Below are 27,685 nucleotides of genomic sequence, written 5' to 3'. Positions count from 1 at the left end.
GAAAAACAAAACAAAACCATATTCAGTAGCTCGGATGTTAGCTAAGGCTGCCATTCCCATGATCATGTAGGAAATATTAGCTCAAACTTCCCTCTGTTTCCACGCCCTAGACAGCGTCTAATTTAGAGGGAATTCTATATATCAGCCAGCATCTGATAATTTGACTCAGGTTAAGGATTGTTTCCCTCTTTTAAGCATTTTGTTCCTATACTATACAGAGCTTGCTTAGACTTGGAACTTCACCCTTTTATCTTGTCCTCACCACTAACTTCTACCTTGATGAAAACAACAAACAAGAACATTCTTATAAGGTCATTGTATGCAAAGCAAAAAATAATAATAATAAAGGAAAAAATCAAAGATTTGTAGTGATAGAAGGGAATACACATTGTAGCAATGCCAACAACTTCCAAGTCAAGTATTACATTTGGCAGCTCGTAAAAAGTCCCATGGCCATTTCTAAACTAGGCTTTCATTCTCCCAGGGGATCTTAAAAAGAAGGAAAGATTCTCCCAAATTGCCTATCTGAGTGATTTAGTTTTCTCTAAGCTATACCTTTCAAAATCAGCTCCAGGTCTTCTTGCATATCAAAACTTGGCCTTGTCCTTAAATCCAAGCAGGAGATGATAGTGGCTCAGATCACAGCAGTGGAGGTAATGTGAAGAGGTCAGATTCTGAGTACATTTTGAAGGTTAAGCCAACAGGATCTGTTCATGGCTTGAATAAAGGCAGTGAGAGAAAGAGAGAAGTCAGGGATACTCCAAGGTTTTTGGCCCAGACAACTGGAGAGATGAGTTGACATGAACTGAGGTGCGGAGGCCATGGGGAAACAGGTTTTGGAAGGAAGGATCTGGAGTTGAGCTTTGTTAATATGAAACTTAGTGTGTTTTATATTCAAGTGCCAATGTGAATGAGGCGGTTGAATGGTCTGAGCTGGAGACTCATATATGTGTGTGTGTATATTTATACAACCTCCCTCCAAAAAATTTATCTCTAAATATTCTTTCACAAAACTGATCTAGGGACGCCTGGGTGGCTCAGTCGGTTAAGCGTCTGCCTTCGGCTCAGGTCATGATCCCAGGGTCCTGGGATCGAGTCCCACATCGGGCTCCCTGCTCCACGGGGAGCCTGCTTCTCCCTCTGCCTCTGTCTCTCTCTCTGTCTCTCATGAATAAATAAATAAAATCTTTAAAAAAAAAAAACTGATCTAACAATAGAATATAGACAACCATATAGACTTTCAGTCTCTTCTCAATGGGAGATAACCCACATTAAATACAGGCATTTTATCCAGAGTTGATATCCAGGGCATTTTTTCCTGGTGTCTAGAGAAAACCTATAGATTGATTAAACTCCTGAATCTAATTTTATTTCCTTCTGAAATCAAACATTACATTCAAGGGACTTAAAAAAGGGAAAAAAAGACCAACAAAGACAGAACTGGAGAGGAGAAAATAACAAAATTTTATAAACTGAAATTCAGTGGAAGAGTGACAGCTGCCTAGCAGACTTCAAGAATCAGAATGCAAAGTCAATAGTGGGAGAAACTGAGAACAAACCCAGTTTGCAACATGGAAGCCTCAAAATATTAGGAACTAGTAGCCCTAAGTGCCTCTGGAATTGGTTGGTAGGGTTCAGGATGGAGGCTATAATAAGGAAGACTGAGTAAAAGAGCCTCTTCCTTAACTCCACATAATGAGTCACTGCCCTTTCCCAACTCAGCAGCTGCTCAGAGAAGATAAAATAGGGTCTCTGGACTGCAGGACAACAGCCACTGTGAGGTAAGGATATTCTACTGAAGATGGAGATTAAGTGACCATATAAACACTGAAAGCTAAATGGACTATCTGCCCTACTCAGTCCCAAATTCCTATAAACCAGTCCTTACTCTGTGGGCTGGAGTTTGGAAAAGCTCTTCCTTGGAGAATTTGACCAGCTCATCACAAAAGATTTCAAGATATTGACCTGGGGAGAACTCCAGCCAGGCTTCCCAGGGTCTTTGATGGCCTGTGGGAAACTGTTGTGTGTGAATTAGAAAAAGACGTTCCCTCTGGGCAGATGTAGCTTTGCTGGTGTCAGACTTAAAATGGAGATAACACTTGGGTGCCGGGGTGGCTCAAATGGTTAAGCGTCTGCCTTCGGCTCAGGTGATGATCCCAGGGTCCTGGGATCGAGTCCCGCATCGGGCTCCCTGCTCAGGAGGAAGCCTGCTTCTCCCTCTGCCTCTCTCTCTCTCTGTTGCTTATGAATAAATAAATAAAATCTTTAAAAAAAAAAGGAGATAACACTTTTGTGGGAAGGAAAGGCCATCCCTTCTTCCAGGAAGATGTAGCCCCTGAACAGTGTTCATGAGCAAGTGAGATCTGCATTTAAAGCCCCTTTAATCTGGTGTCTTCATGAAGAGCACAACTCTGAGTGGCCCTGAGACCACCAGATTACCCTGCAGTAAAACACAAAGTCAATATGCCCTATCTATGTGTTCAAACTTTCCATTCATCCAACAAGTAAGTCACATCTGAAGGATGTCTTGAACATAGAAGACAGAAACTAAAACAAATAGAAACAAACAAACAAATCAGCCCTTGGAAGAAACAGAGTATAGCAGAGAAGGAAAAAAAGTGAACATCCTCAGAGAGATATAAAAGTATTGCATCCATGAAACCAGAACAGGGCTCTATAAAAAAAAAAGAACATTCAGGGAGCACGAATTGAATAGAAAAGTTGGAAGATAAATCTCTCAGAGGCATCTATCCATCAAGAAGATCTAACAATTATATGGGCACCTGGGTGGCGCAGTCGGTTAAGCCTCCAACTCTTGGTTTTGGCTCAGGTCGTGATTTCCTGGCTCATGGGATCAAGCCCTGCATCAGACTCCACGTTCAGCAGGGAGTCTGCTTGCGGATTCTCTCCCTCTGCCCCTCCCTCCACTCGCTCTCTCTTGCTCTCTTTCTCTCTCTGTCTCTTGAAAATAAATAAATCTTAAAATATTATGCTCCCAACTTGGGAGCACCCAAATATATGTCAGTTAATAACAATGAAACTCACTGATAATAATACAATAATAGTAGGGTACTTTAACACTCCACTAACAGCAATGGACTGATCATCTATGCACAAAATCAACAAGGAAACAATGGCTTTGAATGACACGCTGGACCAGATGGACTTAATAGATATATTCAGAACACTTCATCCTAAAGAAGCTGAATACACATTATTTTTGAATACACATGGAACATTCTCCAGAATAGATCACATACTGGGTCACAAGTCAGCCCTCAACAAGTACAAAATATTGAGATCATACCATGCATATTTTCAAACCACAACGCTATGAAACTTGAAGTCAACCACAAGAAAAAATTTGGAAAGACCATAAATATATGTAGCTTAAAGAACATCCTACTAAAGAATGAATGAGTTAACCAGCAAATTAAAGAAGAAATAAAACAGTACATGGAAGCAAATGAAAATGAAAACATGACATCCAAAACCTTTAGGATACAGCAAAGGTAGTCCTAAGAGGGAAGTATATTATAATACAGGCCCACCTCAAGAAGCAAGAAAAGTCTCAAATACATCCTAACCTTACACCTTAAGGAACTAGAAAAGGAACAGTAAACAAAGCCTAAAGCCTGCAGAAGAAGGGAAACAATAAAGATTAGAGCAGAAATAAACAATATAGAAACAAACAAAAAAAACCCAGTAGAACAGATCAACGGAACTAAGAGCTGATTCTTTGAAAGAATTAATAAAATTGATAAACCCTTAGCCAGAAACAAACAAACAAACAAACAAATCAGCCAAACCAAACCAAAAAGTTTCCTTTCAAAAAGAAAAGATAAAGGACCCAAATAAATAAAATCATGAATGAAAGAGGAGAGATCACAACCAATACCACCGAGATACAATTATAAGAGAATATTATGAAAAATTATATGTCAATAAACTGGGCAAACTGGAAGACATGGATAAATTCCTAGAAACATACAAACTACCAAAACTGAAACAGAAAGAAATAGAAAATTTGAACAGATCCATAACCAGCAAAGAAATTGAATCAGTAATCAAAAATCTCCCAACCAACAAAAGTCCAGGACCAGATGGCTTCATAGGCAAATTCTACCAGACATTTAAAGAAGACTTAATACCTGTTCTCAAATTGTTCCCAAAAATAGAAATGGAAGTAAAACTTCCAAACTCACTTTATGAGGTTAGCATTACCTTGATTCCAAATCCAGGTGAAGACCCCACTACAAAGGAGAATTACAAGCCAATATCCCTGATGAACATGGATGCAGAAATTCTCAACAAGATACTAGCAAATCAAATCCAATGATGCATTAAAAGAATTATTCACCATGATCAAGTGGGATTTATTCCTGGGCTGCAGGGGTGGTTCAGTATTTACAAATCAATCAGTGTGATACACCACATTAATAAAAGAAAGGATAAGAACCATACGATCCTCTCAATCAATGTAAAAAAAAGCATTTAATAAAATACAGCATCCAATCTTCATAAAAACCCTCAATAAAATAGGTATGGATGGAACATACCTCAACATCATAAAAGCCATATAGGAAAGACCTACAGCCAATATTATCCTCAATGGGGAAAAACTGAGAGCTTTTCCTCTATGGTGAGGAACAAGACAGGGATATCCACTCTCATCATTACTATTTAACATAGTACCAGCAGTCTTAGCCTCAGCAATCAAACAATAAAAAAAAAAAAAAAATCAAAGGCATCCAAGTGGCAAGAAAGAAGTAAGTCAAACTTTCACTATTTGCAGATAACATGATACTCTATGTAGAAACCCTGGAAGACTCCACCAAAAAATTGCTAGAACTAATACATGAATTCAGCAAAGTTGCAGGATATAAAAATCAACATACAGAAATCTGTTGCATTTCTATACACCAATAATGAAGCAGCAGAAAAAGAAATCAAGGAATTGATCCCATTGGCAATTATACCAAAAACCATAAGATACCTAGGAATGAACCTAACCAAAGAGGTAAAAGATCTGTACTCTGAAAACTATAGAACACTTATGAAAGAAATTGAAGAGGGCACAAAGAAATGGAAAAACATTCCATGCTCATGGATTGGAAAAACAAACATTGTTAAAATGTCTATACTACCCAAAGCAATCTACACATTTAATGCAATCCCTTTCAAAATACCACCAGCATTTTTCACAGAGCTAGAACAAACAATCCTAAAATTTGTAGGGAACTACAAAAGACCCTGAATAGCCAAAGCAATCCTGAAAAAGAAAAGCAAAGCTGGAATGCATCACAATTCCAGACTTCAAGCTATTTTACAAAGCTGTAGTCATCAAGACAGTATGGTACTGGCACAAAAACAGACACATAGATCAATAAAACAGAATAGAAAACCCAGAAATGGACCCACAACTCTATGGTCAACTGATCTTCGACAAAGCAGGAAAGAATATCCAATGGAAAAAAGACAGTCTCTTCAACAAATGGTGTCGGGAAAATTGGACAGCCACATGCCGAAGAATGAATGAGGACCACTTTCTTACACCATACACAAAAATAAATTCAAAATGGAAGGAAGACATGAATGTGAGATAGAAAACCATCAAAATCCTAGAGGAGAACATAGGCAGCAACCTCTTTGACCTAGGCCAGAGCAACTTCTTACTAGACATGTCGCCAGAGACAAGGGAAACAAAAGCAAAAATGAACTACTGGGACTTCATCAAGATAAAAAGCTTCTGGGGCGCCTGGGTGGCTCAGTTGGTTAAGCGACTGCCTTCGGCTCAGGTCATGATCCTGGAGTCCCTGGATTGAGTCCCGCATTGGGCTCCCTGCTCAGCAGGGAGTCTGCTTCTCCCTCTGACCCTCCCCCCTCTCATGTGCTCTCTCTCATTCTCTCTCAAATAAATAAATAAAATTAAAAAAAAAAGATAAAAAGCTTCTGCACAGTGAAGGAAACAATCAACAAAATTAAAAGGCAGCCTATGGAATGGGAGAAGATATTTGCAAATGACATATCTGATAAAGGGTTAGTATCCAAAATCTATAAAGAACTTATCAAACTCAACACCCAAAAAACAAATAGTCTGGTTAAGAAATGGACAAAAGACATGAATAGACATTTTTCCAAAGAAGACATTCAGATGGACAACAGATGCATGAAAAGATGCTCAATATCACTCATCATCAGGGAAATACAAATCAAAACCATGAAGAGATACCACCTCACACTTATCAGAATGGATAAAATTAACAACACAGGAAACAACAGATGTTGGCAAGGATGTAGAGAAAGGGGAACCCTCTTGCACTGCTGGTGGGAATGGAGGAAATAGTATGGAGTTTCCTCAAAAAGTTAAAAATAGAACTACCCTACAACCCAGCAATTGCACTACTAGGTATTTACCCAAAGGACACAAAAATACAGATTCGAAGGGGTGCATGCACCCCGATGTTCACAGCAGCATTTTCAACAATAGCCAAACTGGAAGAGCCTGAATGTCCATCGACTGATGAATGGATAAAGATGTGGTGTATATATACAATGGAATATTACTAGGGCATCAAAAAGAATGAAATCTTGCCATTTGCAATGACATGGATGGAGCTGGAGGGTATTATGCTAAGTGAAATAAGTCAGTCAAAGAAAGACAAATACCATATTTGGAGAGAGTTACCACACGTCATACATGGTTAGGAGAAGCCAGGATTCAGACCCAGACTGTGAACTCAAAGCATGAACTCCCTGCCACTACACTACATAATCTATGAGAATATACTATTTTTTTTTTTACTTCCAGAGAATTATCTTTGTCACTTTGATCTACCCAAAAGCAAAATGCAATCCTAAACAACCCTATCCTCGTAAATCTTTTTATCCATTCCTAGCCTATCATTTCTTTAGTATTCTTAGCCAGGAAACTCCCATATGCACAGATATTCTTTATATTTGATAGGAAAAAAAATTGAAGAGCAACTTGAAGCCATTCCAAAGGATATCATGAACTTCCTTGCAGGGCACTTGAAGACTTACCTCTTCCTTTTCCTCCGACAAAGAGCGCAGAGTCCCACAATCTCCTGATGCTGCCAGTCATCAAGGCATTGTCCATTTCTAGAATTTCTAGCATGCTTTAGAAGGTTGTTAGGGCTCTCTTTATTATATACCCCCTTTCTACCTTCAGGTACTCTAGATCCAGCACTCCAATCTGCGTGTGTGTTTGTGTGTGTGTGTGTGTGTGTGTCTGGGCACAAAAGCTCTCTACTGGAAGACTCATGGAAAAACAACGTGGAAGAAAAACCAGAGGGCAAACCTACTCAAGTGTAAATGTACATCTGCACAGAAGCAGCACCAGATCAAACAAGTAGACCCCACTTTCAAGCTTTGCGGACATGAACCCCAGATCACATAAACAGAGCACACACTCCTGTCACCGGGAGGCAGACAGATACCACTAAAAGGCAAGCCCCTTGATACACTTTACTGACTAAACAGAATCAAGGGTTTTGCCCCAAACAGCAAATGTAAAATATGTTTTGAGGCCCATGGCTCTGGTGAGCTGTCATATGAAATGAATTACCAGGGCTCAAAGTCGGGATGTGAGAGAAACCACTGTGGAGCCTCAGCCAACCTGGAGGCCCGGGAAGCCAGTGTGCGGGGCAGACACAGCGCAAATGCATTGCTTGTTACCAGGCTACACACTAGTGTTGTAACCACACTGCGATGCCTTGTGAATTGGAAAACAGCGAAAGGGTTCACAGTTCAAATGAGCTCTGGGAACTCAAGATCTTTCTGGAAAACCTGCTAAGCTTGGAGTGCATGCAGGTATTTCAGAGCTCATCCGGCTCTATTTAAAACTCATACTTCCAGTCTGTGTTCACCCAAACAATGTTGAGTCGAACCACAAGAAAATCTGTTATCACTCAAATTGGTACATATTTTTCATACAACTGAAATATTATATAAAATCATGAACTGTTAGATATAAAAGTAAAAATTGAATGCAGACACCGATTCCCATGCTACCTTTGCCTCACCTTCCAGGGGATGTGAATCATAGGTCACAGCTGCGTAGTGGGGGCATGCGCCTTGAGATCAAAGCCTTTGACACTGGAGGAAGTATTTGTGTTAGCCCGATCCACAAACCACGCTTTGTGCCCCTCCCCTTGTCCTCATTCACGCCAGCGTTGTAAAAAGTAATGTGTTTGAATGATGTTTTAAAGCACTCTATGCAATTAACTTTGAAAGCAAGGGGGCTAGTTTTCCTTCAGTGTACATATGAAACTCCCAATAAATTTAAGTTCCCTGGGTATGTTTGGGAGAGGGAAAGATTAAAAAGAGGAAAGTTTTGGAAAGGAACAAACACTTCAAAAAGGTAAACCTGAGGTGTTTTTCCCCCTTATAATATCAGAAATGCTTTTATAGTAGGAAAACGTCTACAGATCAAAAACTATACACCCAGAAGAGTGTACTGATTCCATAATCACTTGTACCCAATTTGCATCTCACTTTGCTAAGAAAAGTACCCCTTTCTGTAATTATTGCAAAGTATTACAAACCGCCCTCTGTGTTAGTGATTGGAAAATACATGCTGCTCTTTACTTTCTTTTTTTTTTTTTAGATTTTATTTCTTTATTTGACAGAGAGAGAGCACAAGCAGGGGGAGGGGCAGAGGGAGAGGGAGAAGCAGGCTTCCCACTGAGCAGGGAGCCCGATGCGGGGCTCGATCCCAGGATGCTGGGATCATGACCTGAGCTGAAGGCAGACGCTTAACGACTGAGCCACCCAGGCGCCCCGCTGCTCTTTACTTTCTGTTAGCTGCCCATCAGATGCAGAATTTTGCCCTAAGTTTCCGTTATATGAATGTTTCTCTTCATTTTAAAGCATTCCTCTGAGTGCCCTAGTTTGCTTACTAAGCTCTTTAGAGAAACAAAAGCATATAATCCTGAGTCCAATTCAAAACCAAGACACATGTTGTTCAGATAGTGGTTTGGGCAAGTAGCACATCCTTTTTCAATTTGTAAAGCAGCATTACCAACAGCCTCTGGGTGTATTAACAACACAATGAGTGACATTCATTGACAGCAGTAAATAAAATGCAGGAAAGCCAGTAAATTCAGAGAGCAGCATCACCGAAGGAGAGTCTCAGGAGTGCTTCTCAAATATCAAGCCATTCCTACCCTGAGCACACAGAAAATTCTACACTTCCAACACTATACCCTTGATTGAGAATGTTCCTGGCTAAGGAAAATGGGTGAGCAGCATTAATTAACTAGTGAAGAATAAATCACAGTGCCTGGCACATAGTAAGCTTGGTAGCTCATAAAATCATTTCATATTGTACGAATGTTAGATAACCTGCAGGCCCGATGCCAGGGAGTCACTCCTACATTTAAGGAAGCAACTCTTACTGCCTACCACAGGTACTGTTCTAAGCCATCCTTTTCTCCTTTTGCTTATTTTTTTAAAATTTCACCCTCACCTCTACTTTATGCCTTTAAGATACTGGACTGCTGGGTTCCACTAGTTGAGCTTTTAGATTAAACATTTACTAACTACCATATGTGATACAGAATGAAACCTCGTGGTTAATGCAAGGAACTGAGGCTAAATTAATCCCCCAAAGAGTAGTAGTCCTCTTAATGCATTCAGGGCTAGAAGTTACTCAGGTCCTAGAAAAAGTCATTTAGAGTCGAGTCATAAAAAGGGTCCTGCATTGATTTAACATTACATTCTAACATAAAGCATGTGAATGCACAGCAGATCCTCTCCTCTGCACCCTTTATCTTCTGACTCCTGGCATAGTCAACACGCTGCAGGCATTGTGTGAAACACCGAGATGCCAACAGCCTGCCAAACGTTATGACTAGTATATTTCACACTCACAGTCCATTAGTTTATGTAATAAGAAATTATATAACCGGCATCAAGGGTTTGGGAATAAATGCAACTGACTTGGAAAGCCAGAGGAGGTGGGAACCACAGAGCAAAAACAAGATCTGAGGGATAATGGGCAAAATGCAGGTTCAGTTTGGGCAGGTATCAGATGGCCAAAGGGCCGCTTTCCAAGGGAGCCATGCAGGGTGTGGTGGCAACAGCTGATGCCAAGTAAAGCCTGGGCCACTGGTGCCCATAGGGGTCAACCAGAGATGAGGTGAGGACTGCAGCAAGTGCTGACAGGGCTAGCCCGACCTTAGGGCCAAAATTCCTGCTTCCTCATTTCTCCCAAACTAACCAGGGCTGGGCTCCAGGGACTAGACGCCAGAACCAGACTTCAGACCTGGCGAAATAATCACCATGATAATGAATACCACTTATGAAGTTCTTACTTTGTACTGAGCATGGGTTTATGTGATTCAAATGCATAACCTGTATGAAGCCAAGCTGCCTCGTGGTCCAGTCCTGACATGGAAATGCAGTCAGACCCAAAAGCCTGGCGACCAAATAGCAATTGAAAGTAACTTTAATCCTCGTTGTACTCTTTCTTGAAAACAGCACGATCGTGCACTGTTAAACTTCTTTAAAATCCTCTTATCTTTTTTTATACTCAGTACATCTGTCTCACCCTAAAGTTGCTCCTAAAATAACCCCCCCCATTCCAACTTTTCCAAACTCTATTCAAAACAGGGTGGAAACTCTTCCCTCTCTCCACCTTCCTCCTTTCCTTCCCCACATGTTGTTTCTTTCTCTCCCACAAGGAATCCTCTGCCTTTCTGGTGTGAATTCTCCCTGCCTGTGCTTCTCCAGTTTTTCCTCTCACACAGTCCATGCTTGGATCCGTAGAAGGCTCAGGGAACAGTCAGACAAAATGGGAAGAGGAGAGCAGGGGAGGATCAAAGGATGTAAAGACAGGAAGAAGCTGTGAATACAGGTGTTCAAACATTTTTTCAAGGTCTCTATTCTCTCACTTATCTTCACAAGAAGCCTCAGAGTCAGGTGATCCTCTTAAACTTATGAGAAGATCAGGTTTAGCAGTTCAGTAACCCAACCAGTAAGTGGAAGAGTCAGGATACAAATCCAAGGAGCTATGACCTCAAAACCCAGCCCCTTGACTACTGTTTGCCTTTCCTAGAAAGCAGCTGACCTGCATAAGGCAAGCATCTAGTTCCCTGCTCGGATAGTCTGGGTTCACAGCTAGATTTCTATTTCACCTCTTCCTGGATTTAAAAAATATCAACAACAGAATCTACTGGAGGAGAGACCAAGGAGCAGTATAAAAGCAAGGCAGGCTGGCCTTGTGAGATAGGCATTAGCTGGGCTTGTTGGAGCTAGCAATCTATGTTTCTCCAACTTCCTGAACAACATAGACAGAGAACTCAGGCAGTAGATTATCTATACATCCCATTTGCTTGTGGAAATCAAGCTTTTCATGGAGCATCAGGCCCTCCCTCATCCAGGGCCCAGAAAAGCTGACAGGTAACTGACATTCATTATAATGATATGGCTATAATAAAAAATTAATATAGTAATAAATATTGTCTATTCAAATGATCTAGGCTGTTGGAAGACTTTAATGCTCTATTTATAAAACAATGGAATCGATGAGGGAATTCATGAATTCTTTTGAATCATCGTCTTCTTGGGGGAAGGAAGGAGAAAAGACATTATGTAAAGGGAAATTATTAATAATTTTTTTAAAAAACTTTAAGGGATTATGTAATTTACCAAAAAAATTATTAGAATGTTTTGTTTTGATTAAAGAACGAATTTAAAGCTTGGAAAGCAGAATTGAAAGAAAAAATAGGTCCAGCTGAGAATAGAGAAGTATCAATATCAGGCTCCCTTGGCGTCAAGACTGGGACTGCTCTTGTTTATTGATTTTGTAATGATACAAAGGAGCAAAATCTCCACATTTATAGCTCATACTCAATACTCAAGAGTGACAGAAGGTTATAGGGATGGAGGTGGACAACTAAAATGTGTGTGTGTGAAAAAAGAGTGGTGGGTGAAAGTCTGTGTTAAGTATGTATTTAGAAGGGGAGCCTGGGTGGCTCAGTCAGTTAAGCGTCTGCCTTTCCGCTCAGGTCATGATCCCAGGGTCCCGGGACTGAGACCCACATCAGGCTCTTTGTGCAGCAGGGAGCCTCCTTCTCCCTCTGCCCCTCTCCCTGCTTGTGCACTCTCTTTCTATCTGACAAATAAAATCTTTTTTTTTAAAGTATATATTTAGAAGAAATAGTCTAAGCTTCATATCTGCTTTAGCAGCTTTCATATGACAGTAAGATGAGGTATAAGCAAATAAATTAATAAAAACATTGAATTGTAGATCAAGAGTTAAAAGTTGCAAGCTAGAAAAGGGATTTAAGTGTGAGTTACAATACCGAGACATCTAAGCCATGTGTTACGGTAACCAAGGAGTGCTGGCTACTCTGTTCTTCCTTCTCATTATTTTTCCACTATTTGTTCTTTCTGCAGAGAGAGAATGAGAATATAAGTTAAATAAATGTGTTCATAGGGGTGTGTGTGTGTGTGCATAAAATTGCCTAACAATCTTATATTGACCTATGTTCCCATGGTCACATCCAGGACCTTGTCGATAATCAAGACAACTTTATCTGTAGGATCTTAAACTCCAGAGAATCCATTCTCAAACTTTAACGTCCTATTTTTCAACTTCTTCCTGAGCTTCAATTCCACTAACACTGTTTTCTCACTTCACAGAGATCTCCCTTTCTAATTCTTCCAGACGGTCTCCCAGATTATCGGTAGCCTTCTGTTTGCACTTCCCCTCCAGCCCAGCTTATACTACATGGCTATTCAAATGAACTGCAGTCCTACAACCTATTTCCTCCATCTAACACCTCAGTTATCGAGCAAAATCCTCAGCAATGCTGTTAAAGGATGAACTGAGGCATGATTCAAACCAGGCAGTGCCAAACTGAAAGTGGTTAGAAGCGCTCCACCACCAGCATCTAGGGGAAGGTTTTTAATAAAGAAGATACAGAAGCAAAGCAAGGAAAGTATTTGATTGGCTATAGTGTAAGCAGTTGCCTTATTGGGGAGAGCCTAGTTGACTATTTGTAATTGATTGGCCTCAGGTTTCATTTTCTTAGATTCAAGTGTGTTGACTCTGGGTTAGATTTTGGTTTGCTTACATAGGCCATCAAAGCTTTAGAGCCACCTTGTCTAATGGCCTCCTTGTTTAATTACTTTAACAATACAAAACTCCCAAGGCAGGGGCTCCCCCAAACAGCCCTCTTTCCCTTACTCAGAAGAGTATTTCCTTCCTTGAATCTCAGAAGACTGATCATGTCTTATTCCCTTTGCTTCTCTACAATTTTGCCCCTTGTTGGTGAACTTCACAATTTAGGACATTACTCTGGATGCAGTATGAATGATTGGTTGGGGGCCAGGCAAGAGAGGGTGTAAGGACAGTGGGAAACTGTTGTAGGCTTTACAGGGGTGGTGACAATGGCAATAGAGAGAAGCAAATGACTCTGGAGTAAGTGTAGGCAGTTGAATCACAAAGATATGATAATTGTTGGATGGAGTGCAGGGGAGATGAGGTGGGAGTGAGTGTGACGTGAGGAGATTTCTGACTTGAGCAACCAAGTGGTGATATCTTCACTGATCCAGGAGAATATTGAGGGGGAGGGGTATTACAGGTTTAGATAGAAACCTTTAGGTAGAAAAAAAAAATAGAAATTTCACCTGTAACATATTAAGTTCAAGAGAGTTCTGACACTGCCTCGTGGAAATGTCTAAGAAGCACTGTATATGAAGGGTGCTCTCCAGAAGAAGGTTCTGAGGTAGAGACATAAATTGAGAAGATGGCTCCATATAAATGATATTTGAAGGCAGATAGTGAAAGAAACCCTTTAGGGAGAGAAAACAGAATGAAGACAGAAGAGGAATTTGTTCTAAGGAACTCTAACACGTTATGGATGGGAGGAGGAGAAAGAGCCATCACTGAAGAGGGAGAAGATGAGGACAAATCGGTACAAGGACAGTGTGATATAAGAAGCCAATGGCATAGGTCATTTCAAAGAGGAGAAGGTGATCAGTTATATCAAACACTGTTAAGGAGTCAAATAAGATGAGTCAAAAGTGTCTATTGTTCTTTGCAAGATGAAAGGTTTTGATGACCTCAAGAGGGCTGTTTCAGTGGAGAGATGAATGCAGAAGCCAACCTGGAGTGAGTTGAACAGAATTTAAGACTGGAGACAGTGAGTCCAGACAACTCTTTAAAGAAGTCTGCCTGGGGGTGCCTGGGTGGCTCAATCGGTTAAGCATCTACTCTTGATTTCTGCTCAGGTCACTATCTCAGGGTGGTGAGATTGAGCCCCACATAGGACTCCACACTGAGCATGGAGCCTGTTTAAGATTTTCTCTGTCTCTCTCCCTCTGCGCCTCCCCCCTCTCTTTCTCTCTCAATAACAATTTAAGAAAAATAAAGAAATCTGGCTATGAAGAGAAGAAAAGGAATCAGAGTGGTGGTGGGGGCAGAGGGGTGGGGAGGTTAAGATGTGGAGACATGGTTTAAATGATGATGGGAAGGAATCAGTAGAAGGGAGAGGTTGAAGATAAAGTAAGAAGGAGGGGGTACATGGTAGTAAAATGTCCTAGAGAAGGAGACTGGATAGAGAATACAAGTGGCATGGTAGACCTTAGGTAGAAGGAAAGAGACATCCATTATGACTGGAAGGAAGAAGGAAAAGGTATGCTAAGATGGAGGTAAAGTTGCAGATTTGGTTGGAGTAGTTCCTATCTGATGACTTCTATCAAGTTTATGAAGGAGCCCTTCCAGGTTATCTGTTGAGAATGGGAGCTGTAAGGAAGAGTTGGAGACTGGAGAAAAATGAAGAAGACTTGAAATAGGCCTGACAAGGGTGAGACAGTGACATACTTAGAGACATATTTAGATTGCTGAGCAGCGATGAAAATACAGTAGAGGTTGGATTTATATTGTATTCATTTGCCTGTTATACTTACTGCCTCCAAGAGGGTTCCGTTATTGGTGGGGGGCATGGTGAAGACAGAGCTGCATTTATGCACAGTTACAGTTTTGCCAGATGGATGTCATGAGGAGTTTAAGACACTAGTAAGAGAATGCCAATGAAAAGATGGACTGTGGAATCCAAACCAGTTCTGGAGGAAGAGAAGACAGGAGATGGTTAGAAAAAAAAATATACAGGCTAATGGACTAGAGATCACAAAGAGGACAAACAAGTAGGAGCTGTTCAATGGCCAAATCACAGGAGAAGAAACAGTGGTCAGAGAGTTTGGAGGTGGCACTGTTGAGAGTGATGAAAAATAAGGACCAGGCTGTGACCCTGGAAGCGGAGGGCTGAAGGGTGGTGAAGACCATGGACAATGAGGAGGTCGAGGACCTGAGAAGGCAGACATCCTTCAGTACCTCAGTTTGATCAGGGTTTTCTCATCTACAACATTCCAAATGTTTTATGTTTTTCCTTTCTTATTTCAATCATTAATTCACCTGGACATGATGTTTATGTTATGATGGGAGATTACCATCTTTATTTTCTTCTATTTGGATAACCAGCTAAACTTGGGCCATTTGTTGAACAGTTTAACCCCCCAAATGTCCCTTCAACTCATTCTGGCCGCACTATCCCTGGGTCCTGCTGTATTCAGTCCTCATCACCTCTGGCCTGAAGGACTGCAAGGATCCTTCAGTTTCTTTTCTCTATAGTCCATATTCTTCACAGTGCCGTGAAAGTTATCTAAAATACAAACGTGACCATGCCACTCTCCTGATTAAAGTGCTTAAATAACTCCTTTTTATTACCTAGAGAATAAAAGCCCAACCCCTAAGCCCACCATATTTAAGATGTTTCACAACATTTCTCTTTACAACATCTCTTTGCTTGTCAAGTCATCCTTCTTTTCTGTCACTATCAACATTTGTACCCAATTGCTACTGTGTAGAAAATATACGACTCAAATTAAATTTTCAAATCCTTTGTCAGAACTACTCATTGGAATCATAACTGATAGATTTTTAAAGTTCTAATTCATTTCTTTGACACTTATTTGGTATCTACTATGTATTAGGCATGATACAGTATTATAAGTTTCAGAGTTTACAATCTAAAGAAGGACAGAAAACATTAATCCAAATAACTGTTTAAAAGGGAAGATATAGGGGCGCCTGGCTGTTTCAGTTGGAAGAGCATGCAACTCTTGATCTCAGGGTCATGAGTTTGAGCCCCACGTTGGGTGTAGAGATTACTTAAGTAAATAAAAAAATAAAACTTAAAAAAAATAAAATAAATAAAAGGGGAGATATAAGGATAGTAATAGGCATTTGAGTAAACTGCTGAGTTCTGATGAGGGAGAAATAGCATCTTATTTGATGGAAATCAGTGGAGGCTTTGAGGAAAAGTTAACTGGGTCATGAAAGATGGATAAAATTTAGAAAGTTGAAGAAGAGGATGAGAGAGCCTTTTAGGAAGAGGGATGGCATCAATGAGGGCAAAAGAAGTGGGGCAGTGTGTGACCTTGGAGTACAAGATACAGCAAGAGAAAGATGAATGGCTAGAAAGGCAAACTGAGGTCAGAGCCCAAAAATCCTTCAAAAGACGAGTTAACAGACTGGGCTATAGTTATTTAGCACTGGGAGTCAATGCAGTTAGGGAATTGACATAATTAGGTTGTGACATGATCAGGTAGGTTGGAATACAGAGAAATTAAATCTAAGGGGGCACACTAATAGTCTAGGCATGGTATGCAGTTGGGTTGGCCTGGAGGCAGAAAAGCCAGAAAGAATGCAAGAGAAATTGCAACACTGAATCCATAGCAGTTTAAGAATAAAAAAAATAAAAATTAAAAAAAAAATGACCAAAGAAAGGAGGCAGAAACAGGTCTAGCTCAGCTCCAGAAAATAAAAAGGTAAGCATTTCATGAGAAATCCCTGCGTCTGGTTAAGTACCATTTATATTTGCATTTGCCTAAATGGAATTTCTCGTACCTTTTTTTTTTTTTTTGGTGACTTTTAAAAAACATTTAATATTGAGAATTGTTTTCAAAGCTTAACTTTATGCCTTGAGGTTAATTTAATTAATTAATTTATATTTGTTTCCCTTTTCATCCTCCTCTTTTACATGTGACAGCTTCTGCTGGATATGGTTGGGTCCCCAGACGAGGAACTCCAGGAAGCTGCCGCTGGTTGTATATCCAACATACGCAGACTGGCTCTTGCTATAGAAAAGGCAAGATACACTTGAAATGTGAATAGACGTTACCAGCTACCAAATTTTGCATGACAGAGAACCTGGCAGTCCCATGGCCAGGAAGCCTAGATCAGGAAGCATTTATTAGCAAATGCTTCACAAACAGATAAGTGTCTGGATGAAAACACAGGAATTAAAAATGCAAAGGGTGTTATTCACAAATTGCATAGACATTTGTGTCCTATTTAATATTTTAGGGATATGCCATGTAATGAAATGTAAAGCCAATAAATTTGTGATAATTTTCCAGGAATTTGAGAACATATGTATACAGTACATATATCTATTTCAGTGATACTTTTGTATTTGTGATGATTTTAATAAAAGATATGGCCTTCCCGGTGTGCAGTTCAACAGTCATTCCTGCATGTCTTTAGAATTTTCCTTCTGTTAAACCTATCTCACTGCCCTGTCATCATGGTTTTGTCTGTTTAATCACTTGCAACCCACAGGAGAGCTCTAAGGAGACGTGCTGATTTCACGAACTGTTACTAAATAGAATTTAGAGTCAAGCAGTGGGACCTAGAGAGATCATCCTGAGGTCATTCCAGATTTCTCCTAAATACTATCAAACATCAGAGAAGATAATCTGTGACTGTCACTGTACCAGATAATGCAAATCACAAAAACATAAGCAATAAGTGGGATTTTTACTTTTAGACTTACAAAGCATAAACAATTATATGTTTTATTTCCCTCACAGGAATGACCAACATTTTTATTGAAGAATTAATTTATGCTGCTGTAAGGATAATATTACTTCACATAAAATTGCTTTGAATTTCTGAACTCGCTTTTAGCACACAAAGTACTTTTTTTAAAGTGGCCACAAAAGATTAATAGCATTTTATCAGGTTATGGAAACATTAGAGGCCACTTAAAAGAATCACATATGTAACCTCGGTGTGCTAAAATGTTTGGGAACTAACTGTCCCAAGCATCCAGTACTAGTCAGGAAAATAGCTTTGTATGCATCAGCTCTATAAACTGACAATCTCGGGTAATTCTTTGAAGAGCAGGCTAGGCGATTTTATTAAAAAATACTAAGTACTGTCTATGTTTGTCATAATTTGGAGAAGATCATAAACTTAATTGAATTAAATGTAAATAATTTGTATGAAATGAAAAGCCTGTACAGGATGAAAATTATACTAGTGATAGATTCTCTGATAAAAAGATAAGACATTTCTGAGGATTTTAAGGTTTTGTAAAACAACAATTCATCTTCCCTGCTTTTGAGAGGAGGTTATAAAAGAAGATAATAAGAACAAGGCAATGGTATTAATGCTAAGAACTGAATTTAAATGATAGTGTAAGTCCTTTAACTTTCAACATATTTCTAATGTTAAAATTACTGTTTCGCCATGGTTCATGAACATTAAAAATACATCTTAGAAATCATGGATTATGACAGCTATAGAAAGTGAACAAACATTATTTTTGTATTTTTATTAAAGGAAGCTTTTACCACTGTCTTAAGATTTCAAGATATTCTTGGAATTAGGGGGTCCTAGGAGCCACGGGAAGTAGCAGGTAGAAAACAGCACAGAAAGAATTGGAAGAGTAACTGGAAGTGAAGGACTGTTCTTTACAACAGGCTTCATAGAAAGAAGCTGGGGTTTTCATTTTTTATGGTTAATAAATGCATAAAAGAAAAGCAAAAGTGTCATTTGAGAAGAAACTAAGCACTTGGAAACAGATCAAGGAAATTAACATGAAAATCATCTTGTATGTTCCTAAGAATTTTTTTAAATTCTTAAACTCCAGAAAGGTAGTATTTTTAGGTACTGCAAAGGAGAACCTGAAGTTAAGGGTCATTTTTGGCTGTGTGTGTGTGTGTGTGTGTGAAATGACATCACAGAAAACTCTGCTCTTACTAGAAAAAGGTCAAAGACAGTGGAAGTATTAAGAAGGGCACGTGACGTGATGAGCACTGGGTGTTATATGCAACTGATGAATTACTGAACACTACATCTGAAACTAATGATGTACTACATGTTGGCTAATTGAATCTTGGAGAGGGCAGGGAAGACAGTGAAAGCACCCAGAGCTATCCAAGAACAAGCATGAGGACAGCCACACCATCTCTTTGTTACTATGCTACAATGGCACTCATCTTTTTTTTTTTTTTCATTAGTTTTTGGTAAGATTTTGTGTGTTATAATTTATCTTCTGCTATTTAAAGCTGGCAACCTTAATTCCTTATAAGTTTTCAGGAACAGTTCTTTTTTAGGATTTGTCCTTCCCTAGGACATCCTGGGACTCCAATATACTCTTGGTGATAGCCGGTTATTTCAGTCTGAAAGGAGTTTAAGGTGGAAGGTGTTTTAAGTAGATATTCTTTGATCTTCCACTGTCTTCAGTTTGCAGGGCTTCCTTTTAGAAATCCTTGCCATGATCATTCTGCTGTTCATAGTGAATGTCCTTTTGCTACTATCAGGATGACTTGCACTAAAAATAACTTGTTTCTTTTTAAGACCTTGCTAGATTCTGACCGTTAACAGAAGGTTGGTTTTCTTAGGGGATGGCATTGCAAATCCTGTTATTTTGATAGATTTTGGTATAATCACTACGCCTCTCTAAGGCATTTGCCTGGAATTAAGAGACTATGATCCAAAACACTCAGAAAATTTATTTCCATTTAGGAAAATGAGAATCTCAGTTGTTGATAAATAGACAACTGAGATCATTGAGTAAATCTTTTCTTTTTTTCTTTGACCTAATGGGATTAGCTTTAAAAGATAATTTCACAGTCCAAATAATTCAAGATGTTTAATTTCATTCCATGGAAAACTTGGGAATGGAATAGGCTATGCTTATTCCTATAATTCAGTGAAAACAATAAGGAAACCCCCTTATTTAAGAATCTCACTGCCTCAAATGCACTAAATGCCCACCCAAAGAACACTTTCTCATGTACCCAAATGTAGAAGGTAGAATTCTGTCCCTTAATCAGACTGGAGGAGAAAGAGAACCAAATTGTACATAAAGCTAATATATGCAGGCACTGTATTATATACTTCCTACTTGTGATCTTATTTAAAATACAGAAGAATTGGCAAAACAGATACTCTCATATCATACTAAAGTCTATCTAAATGGGCACAGTCATTCTGCAAGAGCAATTTGGCACACCAAAAGCTTTATAATTTTGTGTGCCTTTTAGATGGTGCCCAGTTATTCTACAAGAGTATTTACCACATCATTGTTTATAATGTTACAAATGTTAGGAAAAAATTTGGTTAATTCAATTATGATCCAACCACACAATGAAAACATGTTGTAGAATACTAGCCAATGACATAGAAAGCCTTTCGTAAAATATTGTTAAATTGGATAGCAGGTTCTGAAGCAGTTATATACACAGTGGGGGCACATTTTTAGAAAATTATATGCATGTAGCTAGTCACAATGAAAGAAGACACAACTTAAATACACTAAGCTGTGATTAAACAAATGATTATATCTGAATGGTACAATAAGAATGGTTTTTGTTTTCTCTTTGCTCATCTATGTTCTCTAGTCTGTTCACAAAGAACATGAATTACTTTTTTTTTTCAATAAAAACACTCCCAATGAATTTCACTTTTTTATTATTTGGAAACTTCAAAGGCAGACATTCTTCCTAATACTAACTTTAAAAGAGAGATCCTCAGTTAACAAATGGGCTACACAAACCATAGACAAAATAATTGAGCAGGGTTTGTTTTTTGTTTTTTGATGAAATAAGAATTGTAGCTTCAACATCTAAACCACTATCAAAATATTTTTCATCTGCAAAATGCACATTCGCAATAACTTTCAACTACAGCTAATTAACAATACCATATTATTGAAAAACACTGGGATGGCCCATAGTAAATTCTGAACATTTTATTTGGTTTTTGTAAATTAAGCAGATGAATTCTATTTCCCAAGCATATAGGAAGCAGACAAATGAAATAACTCAAAAGGTCATTGATAGATTGCTTCATAAAACATTGTCTTGAAAAGAATGATTTTGATTCATTCGTTTACTCCATTATAGATACCTAAGACAAACAGTATTGTATTTTATTAATATATTTGCCTGTATGAATCTAATAGAAATACAGTCCCAACAAAATTATGCCCACCAACAAGTAAATACAGTAGGCTATCATAGACTTCTCATCTCTCCTTTTGTGTGCTATTCTTTTATGCTCTAATTGTTAGATTAATTTCCTTGCCCTCTAGCAATTGTTTTCCTTTTTTCTCTGCATTCAAATCTCTATGTCTCCAGCTTCTGTTCCCATTTTCTCTGACAAATGGTTATTACACTTTCTGCCTCTTAAAAAGTTTTATGCTTTAATTTCTATAAATGCAAGATATAAAGTTAGTATTTCAATATGTTTTCGATGCACAACTGTCATGGCTGACTTGAAATCATGTAACAGAAGGAATCCTTATAAATCCATTATTTTCAAATTTTCAAGTAAAATAATTTATTCTTTATTTGCATCTGTCAAGACCAAAGGGAGCTTTTCTTTCTTCAGTTCATGCCGCTCTGATTTATTAGTTGATAAAAAGACATCCTTTGTAAATTACATAATTGGCTCATGATGTTCAGAGTTAAGATTTGTCATTAGTTCAGATTTATGTCCCAATTTATTTTAATGATTGAAAGGTATATTAGTGTATATCATATGGTTCATATAGGCTTAATCTATAGCTGGTTGGCTTGCTCATAGAGAATGACTATATATCAAAAAATGGAGTTCAGATAAAGAGTGTGTATAGTTAAATGCAAATCCTTTTTCACTATTGGAAAGAAAACTGACCTTTTCCAGTAGCTATGTTACATTAGGAATTATAAACCTCAGTGTTCACAAGGTTAGACAAGTAACATAAATGAGTGGAGAGAGCAAGATATGTTGTTGTTTGTGAGATATTGACATGACATCGGTGGGGGAATGGGGACATCGGTGATGGGGATTAAGGAGTGCACCTGTCATGATGAGTACCAGGTGATGTGTAGAAGTGTTGAATCACTATATTGTACACCTGAAACTAATATAACACAGTATGCTAACTACACTGGAATTAAAATTAAAACAATAAAAAATAAAATAAGAGCAACACAATTGGCAACTGACCTCTAGCCTACACATCTGGGAGACAAAGGGACTGGTGGAGACTAGAGAACTAGAGAGTGCAGACAAATTACTACTCATCTCTAGCCAGTTGTCGCTAAATCTTACAACTTCTCAAGAGAAATTCAGATTTTTACGGGCACCCTCCCAAATTTTAAATATTGGCTATCGTATCAGTCTGTTAGGGCTGCCATAAAGGAATACCACAGTGGCTTAAACAGCAGACATTTATTTTCTCACAATTCTAGAGGCTAGAAGTCCAAGATCAAGCTGCCAGCAGGTTCGTTTCTGATGAGGCCTTTCTTTCTGGCTTGCAGACAGATGCCTTCTTGCTATGTCCTCATATGGCCTTTCCTCTGTGTGCATGCAAAGAGAGACCAGTCTCTGGTGTCTCTTCCTCTTCTTATAAGGACCCTAGTCCAATGGGATTAGGCCCCTCCCTTCTGACCTCATTTAACCTTAGTTACTTCCTTAAAAAGCAATCTCCAAATTTTGAGATTGGAGGTTAAGGGCTTTGACATGTGAATTTTTATGAGACACTCTGTAACAGCAAACATGCAGAAAAATCAAAATGATTCTGTGAACCAGATACGGTTCACAAGTCTGCAACATCATAATCTTTATCCATTGGAATGAGAGCTTATTTGATTAAATCCTGACAGTCACATCCCCTAAAGATGCCTGGAGCTAATCAATAGAAAACCAAAGAAACTAATTTGTGCAAAAGGGCACATGTCAAAACTATCTTGGTCTATGTAGATTTATATGATGATAGCACTACAAAATGCAGTACTCAAGAGGCTGACTTCCTCAAATTCAGAGAGAAGCTTGGAAAAATTGTGCTGAAGATGTAGATTATCATAATGGTAAGTGTAGGGTCATAGAATAGCAGCGCTGGAGACATCTTTAGGGCCAAATCACTTGCCCTTAATCAGGCAAGTATCAAAGCTATGCAGGACAGAAGGCTATTTTCCTCCAGAGGTTCTCTAGGAATAGATTCTTTCCATTCTCCCTCAGACAGGTTGGACTAACCAGATTATGAAGGTAAAAAGAGTCCTGAAAATTACTTTGAGGAATCTGAGCTTAATCCCACAGGCCACTGTTCCTCAGGCCTCCTGCTTACGACAGTCTGGGGTACTTGTTAACAATGCAAAAGTCTGGGCCCCACCCCAACCTACTGATGCAGAATCTTTGGGAAACCCAGAATCTGCAAACTCCCCAGACTGTAGTCACTGCGTTTTGAGCATAGAAAAAAATATCGACACAAGGGTTTCTTAAAAGTTAATCCGATAGGCACATGCAGAAGAATGAAACTGGACCATTTCCTTACACCACACACAAAAATAGACTCCAAATGGTTGAAAGACCTCAATGTGAGACAGGAGTCCATCAAAATCCTAAAGGAGAACACAGGCAGCAACCTCTCTGACCTCAGCCGAAGCAACTTCTTCCTAGAAACATCGCCAAAGGCAAGGGAAGCAAGGGCAAAAATGAACTATTGGGACTTCATCAAGATAAAAAGCTTTTGCAAAGCAAAGGAAACAGTCAACAAAACCAAAAGACAACCGACAGAATGGGAGAAGATATTTGCAAATGACATATCAGATAAAGGGCTAGTATCCAAAATCTATAAAGAACTCATCAAACTCAACACCCAAAGAACAAAGAATCCAATCAAGAAATGGGCAGAAGACATGAACAGACATTTTTCCAAAGAAGACATCCAAATGGCCAACAGACACATGAAAAAGTGCTCAATATCGCTCAGCATCAGGGAAATCCAAATCAAAGCCTCAATGAGATACCACCTCACACCAGTCAGAATGGCTAAAATTAACAAGTCAGGAAACGACAGATGTTGGCGGGGATGCGGAGAAAGGGGAACCCTCCTACACTGTTGGTGGGAATGCAAGCTGGTGCAGCCACTCTGGAAAACTGTATGGAGGTTCCTCAAAAAGTTGAAAATAGAGCTACCATATGATCCAGCAATTGCACTACTGGGTATTTACCCCAAAGATACAAAAGTAGGGATCCGAAGGGGTACGTGCACCCCGATGTTTATAGCGGCAATGTCCACAATAGCCAAACTGTGGAAAGAGCCAAGATGTCCATCGACAGATGACTGGATAAAGAAGATGTGGTATATATATACAATGGAATATTATGCAGCCATCAAAAGGAATGAGATCTTGCCATTTGCAATGACGTGGATGGAACTGGAGGGTATTATGTTGAGGGAAATAAGTCAAACAGAGAAAGACATGTATCATATGATCTCACTGATATGAGGAATTCTTAATCACAGGAAACAAACTGAGTGTTGCTGGAGTGGGGGGTGGGGGGCGGAGGGATGGGGTGACTGGGTGATAGACACTGGGGAGGGTATGTGCTCTGGTAAGCGCTGTGAATTGTGCAAGACTGTTGAATCTCAGATCTGTACCTCTGAAACAAATAATGCAATATATGTTAAGAAAAAAAAAAAGAAGAAGGTAGCGGGAGGGGAAGAATGAAGCGGGGGAAATCGGAGGGGTAGATGAACCATGAGAGACGATAGACTCTGAAAAACAAACTGAGGGTTCTAGAGGGGAGGGGGGTGGGAGGATGGGTTAGCCTGGTGGTGGGTATTGAGGAGGGCACATTCTGCATGGAGCACTGGGTGTTGTGCACAAACAATGAATCATGGAACACTTCATCTAAAACTAATGATGTAATGTATGGGGATTAACATAAGAATAAAAAAAAAAGTTAATCCGGTAGAGGTATAGTGAATAGATTATAGGAGAGGAAATGAAACCAATAAACATGGAATCCAGTTTAAAGATGCAGAGGGCCAAGACTAGGGAATAGGAATAGACAGGAAAAAATAAAACAAGAGGAAATCAGAGAGGGAGACAAACCATAAGAGACTCTTAATCATAGGAAACAAACTGAGGGTTGCTGGAGGAGGTGGGAGGGGGTAACTGGGTGATGGACATTAAATATAGTTAAAAATACTAAGGAGGGCACGTGATATAATGAGTGTTGGGTATTATATAAGACTAATGAATCACTGACCTCTACCTCTGAAACTAATAATACATTATATGTTAATTAATTGAATTTAAATTAAAAAAACAAGCAAACAAAAAAAAGGAATAGAAAGGAACAAGTATGAGAAAAAACGTTAAGAAAAAATTGGCAGGGGCACCTGGGTGGCTCAGTCGTTAGGCGTCTGCCTTCAGCTCAGGTCATGATCCCAGGGTCCTGGGATCGAGTCCCACATCAGGCTCCCTGCTCAGCGGGAAGCTTGCTTCTCCCTCTCCCACTCCCCCTGCTTATGTTCCTGCTCTCGCTGTCTCTCTCTCTGTCAAATAAATAAAATCTTAAAAAAAAAAAAGAAAAAAGAAAAAATTGGCAGAACTGATAAAGTCTTAAAAGTAATAAATACTGCTGGTCTCTTATATGTTAGAGAATGAATCCACGATCATGAAATGAACTCTACTTCTGTTATACTAGGAGGAGCCCTGCTATACCTCCAGAGCAGTGCTGTCCCATAGCAATAAAAGACAAGCCACTCTGTATTTTAAATTTTTTGCTCAACATCACTAACCATCAGGCAAATGCAAATCAAAACCACAATGAGATATCAGCTCACACCTGTCAGAATAGCTAGTTTCAAAAAGAAAACACATATTGGTGAGAATGTGAAGGGAACCGTCATGTGCTGTTTGATGGAAATAAAAACTGGAAAAATGTATGGAGTTTTCTCAAAAAATTAGAACTATCACATGATCCATCAATCCCACTTCAGAGTATTTATCTGAAGAAAACAAAAACATTAATTCAAAAAGATAAATAAACCCCCATGTTCATTTCAGCATTATTTATAATAGCCAAGATATGGAAGCAAACTAAGTTGTCCATTGATGGAGGAATAGATAAAGAAAATGGTGTGTGTGTGTGTGTGTGTAACAGAATACTATTCAGCCATTAAAAAAACAGTGAAATCTTGCCATTTGTGACAATATGGATGGACCTTGAGGTCATTATGCTAAGTGAAGCAAGACAGATGGAGAAAGACAAATACCATATGCTCTCACTTATATGTGGACTCTAAACAAAACAAAAACCCAAGCTCATAGATAGAGAACAGACTGGTGGTTCCCAGAAGCGGAGGGTAGGGTGTGGGTGAAATGGGTGAAGGGAGTCAAAAAGCACAAACTTTCAGTTGTAAAATGAGTCATGAGAATGTGATGTACAACATAGTAGCTATAGTTAAAAATACTGTATTGCATATTTGAAAGTTAAGAGAAAAGATCTTAAAAGTTTTCATAACAAGAAAAACTTTTTTGTAACCATGTATGGTAATGGATGTTAACTAGACTTACTGAGGTGGTCATTTCACAATATATTGGATCATTATGTTGTACACCTGAGACTAATGAATGTATGTCAATTATATCTTAATTAAAAAGTAATAAATGCAGGGATGCCGGGCTGGCTCAGTCAGAAGAGCATGTGACTCTTGATCTCAGGGTGGTGAGTTTGTGTCCCACATAAGGTATAGAGATTACTTAAATAAACAAACTTTTTAAAAAAGTAAATACATAAATACATAAATAAAATTTCTGGTAGCCCTATTTAAAAATGTTAAAACAGGTGAAATTAAGTTTAATATGTTTAACCCAATGCATCCAAAATATTCTCATTTAAACATTTAATCAATATAAAAATTGAGATACATCACATTTTCTTTTTCACTAAATCCTTGAAGTCAATGTGTATTTTACACTTAAAGCACAGTTCAATTCAGACCAGCCACAATTCAAGGGCTCACTAGTCCCATATAGCCAGGGGGTACCATGTTGGATAAGTCTTAGTCTATCCACTTGGTTAAGCTAAAGGGTTTCTTTCATCAATACTGTTGTTTTAATTTATATGAGTTTTCATTATTTCTTTGGGTTATGTCAGATCATCAGCCATCATGTCTGAATGCTTCTTTCCCTCCTGATGGATTTCTCAGAGTCATCGCTCTTTCTACTGTCATGATGACTTTTTAAATTCAAAATTGTATGAGTTTCAATGCAATTCATCTAGAAGGCTATAGTCGGCATTATATTTGGGGTACAGTTATTTTTTTAAAAGATTTTATTTGAGAGAGAGCATGTGGGGGGGTGGACAGAGGGGCAGGGGAAGAGGGAGAAGCAGACCTCTTGCTCAGGGATCGATGCGGGACTTGATCCCAGGACCCTGGGATCATGACCTGAGCCGAAATCAAGAATCAAGAGTTGGACGCTTAACCAACTGAGCCACCCAGACGCCCCTGGTACAGTTATTTTTAAATATTTTTTATTGTAAAATATACATGACATAAAATGTACCAGTGTAGCCATT

General features: G+C 38.9%; 1 protein-coding gene across 1 annotated transcript in view; it reads left to right on the top strand.

Moving 5' to 3' along the window:
• Positions 1-17,445, top strand: part of ODAD2 (outer dynein arm docking complex subunit 2) — a 183,734-nt gene extending 166,289 nt beyond the window's left edge. Inside the window, exon 19 of the mRNA XM_045874221.2 lies at positions 17,082-17,445. Coding sequence (XP_045730177.1) covers positions 17,082-17,195 — 114 coding nt within the window. The 3' untranslated portion in view covers positions 17,196-17,445. The remainder of the gene's footprint in view (positions 1-17,081) is intronic.
• The last annotated feature ends 10,240 nt before the right edge of the window (positions 17,446-27,685 follow it).

Source organism: Mirounga angustirostris, unplaced genomic scaffold, assembly GCF_029215605.1.
Source record: "Mirounga angustirostris isolate CCGP_5_RB_7025 unplaced genomic scaffold, mMirAng1.0.hap1 SCAF_5, whole genome shotgun sequence".
In the NCBI taxonomy this organism is placed as follows: Eukaryota; Metazoa; Chordata; class Mammalia; order Carnivora; family Phocidae; genus Mirounga; species Mirounga angustirostris.
This window is presented reverse-complemented; position numbering and strand designations above follow the sequence as displayed.